The sequence below is a fragment of the Lolium rigidum genome, chromosome 6 (genome assembly GCF_022539505.1).
Source record: "Lolium rigidum isolate FL_2022 chromosome 6, APGP_CSIRO_Lrig_0.1, whole genome shotgun sequence".
Taxonomy (NCBI): Eukaryota; Viridiplantae; Streptophyta; class Magnoliopsida; order Poales; family Poaceae; genus Lolium; species Lolium rigidum.
This window is the reverse complement of record NC_061513.1, coordinates 264,710,545-264,718,278: the sequence shown is the minus strand read 5'-3', so window position 1 is coordinate 264,718,278 and position 7,734 is coordinate 264,710,545. Positions and strand designations below refer to the sequence as shown.

The following is a 7,734-nucleotide window of genomic DNA, read 5'->3' as shown; positions in this document are numbered from 1 at the left end:
CATCTGAATACTATATAATAATCATGCCTAACTAAACTCCCATATCTAATTGTGGATTCATACTAGCTTGCAGCACTCATGCAGTCATGCTGCAACCATGCACTCATGAGATGAGCCATGCATGTATATATACAGCCAAGAGGTCCAGCAAGGCAGCATGGCTGTACGTGCGCATCAGTGTGCTGTTCCATTATTGAGATCAATGGATCGGTCGATCGAGGGGAAATAAAAATAAACAAATAAGTTCAATTTCTAGCTCAGAAATACTAATCATGGAACATGGGGGCCGGGCTAGCTCTTCCCTGATGCACTGATTAATTAGTTAGATGTTAGATGCGTGAGTACTGGTTAAGAATCTAGATAAGGCCAGGACGACACACGCGCACACACACATGAGTGATCGATCTTGATTAGAGGCTCGATCGGTCGCTAGATTTAATACTCTGGCACCTCACCAAACGGTGACCATTATTCTTCTCGGCCACCTTGTCCAGACCTCTCCTTATATGCGTCTTCGATCGTCACATCACGGCACGAACAGAGATATCTTCTACAGGGAGCTACCGAGAAGAAGCGCCGAGCTAGCTAGCTTGGCAGGCAGCAACTCTGAGCTGAGTCAATGGGGAACAGCCTGAGATGCTGCCTGGCGTGCATGCTGCCCTGCGGCGCGCTGGACCTGGTACGGATCGTGCACCTGAGCGGCCGCGTCGACGAGTACGGCAGGGCCGTGTCCGCCGGCGAGGTCCTGGCGGCGCACCCGGACCACGTGCTCAGCAGGCCCTGCGCGTCTACGAGGCAGCAGGGGGTGCCGCGGATCGTGATCATCGTGTCGCCGGAGGCCGAGCTGGAGCGCGGCGAGATCTACTTCCTCATCCCGGCGGCATCCGTGCCTGCCGATGCCAAGAAGAAGACGAAGAGGACGAGTGCCGGCTCGGCTGAGGAGGAACGGAGACGACACCGGCAGCACGTCCGCAGCAAGTCGGAAGGCAGCGCGGCCGCGGACGCGGACGTCGAGGGTCGGTTGGGATTGAGGTCGCCGGAGACGAACAGGAAGGAGCAGCACCGCCGGCGCATGAGCACCGGTAGCCACGCCGCGTCGTGGCACCCGCACCTCTCACGCATCGCTGAGGACCCTTCATCGATCGAGCTCTAGCTCCCTGTCGTGCCGGTGCCGGTGCCGGTGCCGGTGCACGCACGGTGTCCTTTTTTGCATGTATGATGTCAATTTCCTCCTGTCTTATTCTGTGATATCCCGGTAAATATTCTTCTTCCGTGTCTCACCTTTTTTTTTGTTTTATCTATTTCCCCAAGTGTACATTTGATTCAGGTGTAATGCTTGTGTAAACTGGGCAACGCTGTGGGTCTGTGACTGTGACTTATTTCTGTTTGAATTTTGAATTTTGTGGCTTGTGATTTCTCCCTCGTTTTGCAGCGAAATGGGAGCGCATGGTGGGAAAAATGCCTCGTACCAAATGAGCAATGCTACATCTACGGGCTCGTTTTTACAAAATCGAACTTACGGGCTGACGTGGAGAATCATGGATGGATTACGGTTCCTCAAATCATGAGAGGAGAAAGATTTGCACCACCCACGTTCATCCACCTCATCCCGTAAAACCACCCCGTAACAAAAATCCCGTAGATGTAGGATTATTGGTACCAAATTGTGTTTATCTAGATTCCAATTCCGTTTAATCTGGACAATTTGCATTGCTTCATCTTTTCCATGTCATGCATAAATGTTGAATCTTTTGTCGTAGTTGCAAGTGTTGTATCCGTTATTTCTTTTAGACCTTTGCTTTTTTCTAGGATATGACTCGAAGTTTATTTCAGGAATGATAAGTTCTGTTGTTTTACCTTGACAATATTTTACGAGGCAAGCATCCCCCTTGCTACCTATTTTGATGCCTTTGCCTCTCTCTTATTCTAGCCTTGGTATTACGATGTTGTCTAGTCTCCATTCCTATCCTCTTATATATCATGCAGCAATGATATAGCCTTTACCTTCCACATCCTATTAAACATATTGATTGTTTGCTTTGTTGGCCTTGCAAGTCGTAGTTGCATGTTGGCCTTGTTTGTGCCCGAGTCTTGTTATCTTCATTAGATGCTACGGAACACCTCACTTGCTCTACCTGGAAAAGATAAGTTGTTGGAGATGATCATGATTTACTTTCATGTTTAATAACTAAATTTGCTTAAGGAATAATAACTTATAAGAGGCATCCGGGGGCAGGCCGCTGAAAAAGCTTTTCTGCAACCACTTGTGGTCCCTAGGAGCCGACTGCTTGTTATATGTTCTACGCTAACCGCACGAACCACACGTGAGTATGTTTATGCGTCTCCTCTTGGCCACTCCTCGAATCTACGGCCTCGTCCAGAGGCCGCACCTACTTTGGGGTTTTCGAATGGTTCTTCTTGCGTGCGTGCATCTTTTCGTATGATATGATCATACTTGCTATTATTAACGAAGTAGAGATGACATGTACTTTTTGTGTCTTATATAATCTTGCACCATTAAGTAAACAATGCATTGAGTTGTTTTTTCAATTACAACACCATCTAGAATAGCGTGCTAAGAGACAACACATTGTGAAAACGGGCTTGGAAAATCTGAATTCGGTTCAAACAATGCTAGCAGTATGTAAATCTTTTGTGTTCCAGAATATTCAATATACTGCCCGTGCCACGAAGCTCCATGGTTTCTCTCCTCGCATCACTTACTCGAACGAGAGACCAACTAACCCATAATCGTCGAAACCCTCCTACTACGATCGAGGGGAGAAAATTACAAAAAACCATCACAATTCACGACATTGTGAAAAAACCCACCGATTTTCAAAATTTTCGCAAATAACCACCAATATTAGTTGACAACCGTGTCAAAAAACAATGATCGGCCGAATTATCCGTGCTAATAGTATTTCTAACCGGTCAGGTACACTGCTATTGCTGATGTGGCACTAGATGATGGTCAAAGGCCAGTCAACCGCTAGATAATACTCCTTTCTTATTCATTTTCATTTTTTCTATCTTTTATTCCCATTACACCCTGCCCATCGCATCTAGTCGCGCGCGGGAGACGTGTGACCGTGGCCGGCCATGGTGGCGTCACACAGGAGCTAGGAAGGTGTAGGAGAGCCATCCGGAGCTAGATGGATCCGCCTGGGAGGCCAAGCGTGAACCCAAGTTAGGTCGTCGGCTCTCGCAACCCACCCCACTGGATACTGTACCCCACATCGCCGACTACCGCACAACCACCTGCCGCTTGCCACCGCAAAAGGTCAAGCTAGACGTGGCGCTGCTTCCCTTCGATGCATGGAGTGGGAGGCCCACCGTTGTTGGGATCAAGGAGGGGCGTGGATCGAGGTCTGCTTGTCCGTTGTCTCGTGGTCCGACCGTTGTGGCGTGCGATGATGGTTGACTGGGGCTGCAAACTAGCAGCGCGCCAGAGGTGGTTGGGAAAGATGCTGGAGCTCGAGGTGGCATCATATGGGGGAATAGGAACCTCCGGCGGCGAGCAAGGTGGCACGCCTCGAGCTGAATGTGGATAGGTACTATGCGGGGATGGATGGGGTGGGGACTGTGGGTTGCAGGTTCGTTGGGGGCGGCCGGGTCCTCCATGCGCTCTACGGCTCTAGCATGGAGGCAATGACCGGAGGCGCCGTCGGTGGCATCCTCGCTCTAGGAGGTTTGAGTTGGTTGGTGGAGGAAGACTAAGACCCACGTCTAATAGTTTGTTCATGTCTATTTTAACGGTTCAGCCAAACGGTGGTAACATTTTGTGCCACCTCATCATTCATAGCGGGTCCCGCCAGTAAGAAACGGTGTTAGCCTGTATTTACTGACAAATCATCGTTTTTGTCACGCTATCAACCAATACTAGTGGCTAGTTACGAAAGTTTTGAAAACTATTGAATTTTTTGTTACTACTTCGTGAATTGTGGTGGTTTTTGCAATTATCTAGATCGAGGGCAATGCACAGAGGTGGAGCTATGTACAAGTCAGGGGGGCCACCCCCCCCCAATTAAAAAAGCTTAGAAGAGAAATTTTTAAGCACTACTTTGCCTCCCAGGTATAGATATTTTGTGTTTTGCCCACCCCATAGCTCCGCCACTGCCGATGCAGGTGCTAACTTAGCTCCCAAGACATGTCACGGCCATCAGCTCGATCGAGACGTACTTTGCTGCGCGCGGGTGCACCTCATTCGTTATCGATCGGGGTAAGACCGTACACGTAGGCGTAGTTATAACTGAAAAACATCTATTTAGACTCCCGGCCGGGCTGAGCGGTTAGTTATGGACAAAATCTCTTTCCTTTGTTTAAACCACATCGGTGATTTATTCCATTTAAAAGATCCTAGCTACCGAGTATATGGAAGTGCTAACGACATATATATGCTTAGGTAACCAATTCTGGCATTCGAGAATACTAGCAGATAGATCACGAACCGACGCTTCCCGTCGAATGGAGGGCGGCCTCGCGATGGATTCTCGCTGGCGCATCGAGCCGGCGGAGGAAGCGCGCCATCAGGAGGTGATGGCTGGCCTGGGCGTGCACGGCGCCGAGTGGGCGTTGTGGAAGGTGCTGGAGGTGTCCGACGTCGACGCGGGGCAGAACCGGCTGCTGCTCCTCAGGGATATGGTGCGCGGCGGGCCGATCCCCAAGCTCTTCCCGGAGCTGGAGGAGCTCGACGTTGACGGCCGCAACGCCGAGCGCACTGTGTCCTTCACCTTGCTCGATGCGGAGGGTCGGGAGAAGGAGTTGAGCCTCCGCTACCTCAACTCCAACAAGGCGTACCGGGTCTTTGGGCCCGAGTGGAGGCGGTTCGTGAAGGACAGCGGCATGTGCAAGGGCGACCGCGTCGACCTGTACGCGTGCAAGCGCGGGGACGAAGACCAGCGCTGCCTCTTCTTGTTCACGGGCAAGGGCGGCGGCGGTAGCGGCGGTAGCGCCTGGTGTACCATTAAGCGCGCCCGGCAGCCTGCTGCTACGGCCGCCGCCGTTCGGGATCACAAGAGGCGAGGAAAGAGCCGTCGTGCAGAAAGAGAAGATCATATGCTTTACGTGATGGACGACGGTGTCCACGGTGGTTTCCAGCGGGATTACGGCTGTTGCAAGTCCCTCGAGAGGACAAGGAGGGAAGACAAAGCACCTCTTCGATTGTGGATAGATTCCACTAAAGAGGAAAGAGAAGCTGCCAAGGGCCTCTTGATGTTGAGATATGCTATCTTGGCCAAGTATTATCGTTAGAGCATCATTCCGTTTCTTTTCTACCATACATAGGCAGGATGAATTAACCACGGCCACCGAATGGTATTTCTAGGTCATGATCTTGTAAGGAGGCTAGTTTTGATCTGTACATACAGTTAGACCAATATAATTAAAGTCTTTCACCGTTCGTTGAACAATACTCTTTATTATGCAATAGAGTATATCGCAATGGAAACAGGTGACCGTGGCAAATGTCTTGTGAACGATACCAATAAATATGAGTTTCACGCGGCGATTAGTCGGTACTAGGTGGAACTCATGGATACACTTATGTCGTCGATTGATGGGGGTTATATTGGTCAATGAACCTAATTCTTTTGTATGGAAATTATCCAGTACACAGACCTAATGAATGATGATGCTCGATGTCTTGAAAATCCCACTAAAGATAAAGATATTTATGTGGTTCCTAAACAAAAAGGTGCTGCTAATTAGAGATAATTCAGCTAAAAGAAACTGAAACGGGAGTAAAAAGTGTTGTTTCTGTGACTCGGAAGAGACTGTGAACCATCTTTTTATTTTTTGTCCTTTTGCTAGATTAGTTTGGAGAATCATTTTTGCTACGTATGATATTCCACCACCAACCAATATCACAAATATGTTTGGAAATTAAAAAATTGGTATTGACAGCAAAACAAAAGCTAAAATTCGCATTGGCATTTCAGTTGTATGTTGGTTAATATAGAATTATAGAAATGATATTGTGTTTAACATGAAGGGTTCATCTAAGTATTTGCGGGTTGTCCATATGGCTGTACATTGGATCCAGCTATGATGTTTCCTTTCCCCGGAGGATCAGCGGGAATGCATGGTTATTGGATGCAACTGGCTACTGGTTGCGCAGGATATTTTCGACCATGCTACTTGGCGGCATATTAATCAGATACAATATGTTTAGATTTTTAAGATCCTCCCTTCTATTTCGATGGTTGATTTTTGTATCAACCCTCTCTGATCTGTAGTTTGTAAATATTACTTTTTGCTACTCTTTTAATAAAAGGCTGCGTGCAGAGGCCGAAGAATACGCCATTTCGAAAAAAGTGATTTTTTGTGGAAAAAAAGTCCATTGTCATGATTGATTTAGTGATTCTAGGTAGCTGCATTAGCATTTTTGTGGCACTTTACCGTAGTCAAACTGCAGGACCTGAGAAAAATGAAATAACAGATGATGATATGAGGCTGTATTCCTACCTAAGAAAATGTGACAGAACAAATAAAAAAATGATTTGTTCATGTTTGAAACCAGCGAGACCTATTTTCTTCATTTGCACCCTTTTTCAGAATTTCAGAGCTAAAATAAATATGAACACATGCGCAATCAAAACCTTAGTACTTTTGTATGATGGTACTGATCCTCTGTGGAGCCATCGAATGATTAAATTTGGTGGGTGCATGTATCCAAGATGCTTCCTTCCATCCGCTATTATTCTGCCTTGTTTCTTGGACAGACACCACGAGTTCTTTGTTGGATGAGGAAAATTACCGCTTGAGATTCTTCAAATGGATTTTTAACGGAAAGTTATGCCTATTAATAATTAAGATTACTATTTTACAATCCTTCAGACATTGCCCAAGTAAAGCCAACGAAGTGGCGCATGAAATAGCTAGAAATAGTTTTTCCTCTCAAGTTTCTTGTAATTGGGTCGATGAACCCCTGGCTTTTATTATTTGCAAACTCATAAACAATGTTACTATTGTTGGCAATTAATAAAATCCCACAGCAGAGTTCTGTTGTTTCCCTTAACAAAAAACAAGATTACTATTCTACAAAATATTACAGTAGGGCATTGGCTTAGTCCACTGATAAGGCATGGCAATTAATTACGATTAAATATATACAATTACTCCTAGCAAAAATTAGTACCAACTTGTCCTTGGGCCTAACTCTGGCCTATTCAATTTTAGCCATTAGATTGGTCATGTGATACACACATAAATGTGTTGTATGATGCAGTGTTAAATCTCTCTTTTGAAAATATGATGTTGTATAAAAACTCGACCCATTGTTGATTGCTATTGCCCAGTCTTGCAGGATGAAGAATTTGCATGGCTCGAATGCAGAATTATATTTCATTGCTACATACCCCCTCCGTCTTAACATAAATGTCTCAATTGTTTTAGATACGGATATATCTAGATAAAGAGAAATATTTGTATCTAGAGAAAACTGAGACACTTATTTTTGAACGGAGGTAGTGGTGGGCTAGAATTAGGGAAGCACGATCGGTCGTATGCAGAGAAAGGATGGGATAATATTATGGAGGAAGAGGAACTGCAAACTCGGGTAACTTTTTTAGAGAACGAGTTTGATATGTTTGGCCCTATCAAAGCTCTGAGATGAGGAGATGAATTATCTGCAGGGTGAGCTCCAAAATGCTGTCAGCAGCTTATCTCATAGTTCTGCCATTTTACTGTCATATTTAGGCCCATGATCTCTGTTTTCAAATCCTAATACTATAT

The 7,734-nt window shown here is 46.2% G+C and overlaps 2 protein-coding genes across 2 annotated transcripts; both read left to right on the top strand.

Moving 5' to 3' along the window:
* Positions 1 to 619: 619 nt before the first annotated feature.
* LOC124664069 lies at positions 620 to 1,153 on the top strand. The gene has a single exon (XM_047201671.1). The coding sequence runs from the start codon at positions 620 to 622 to the stop codon at positions 1,151 to 1,153; it is 534 nt and encodes a 177-aa protein (XP_047057627.1).
* A 3,332-nt stretch (positions 1,154 to 4,485) lies between these two features.
* Positions 4,486 to 5,253, top strand: LOC124664068. Its single transcript, XM_047201670.1, has one exon. The coding sequence runs from the start codon at positions 4,486 to 4,488 to the stop codon at positions 5,251 to 5,253; it is 768 nt and encodes a 255-aa protein (XP_047057626.1).
* Positions 5,254 to 7,734: the final 2,481 nt, after the last annotated feature.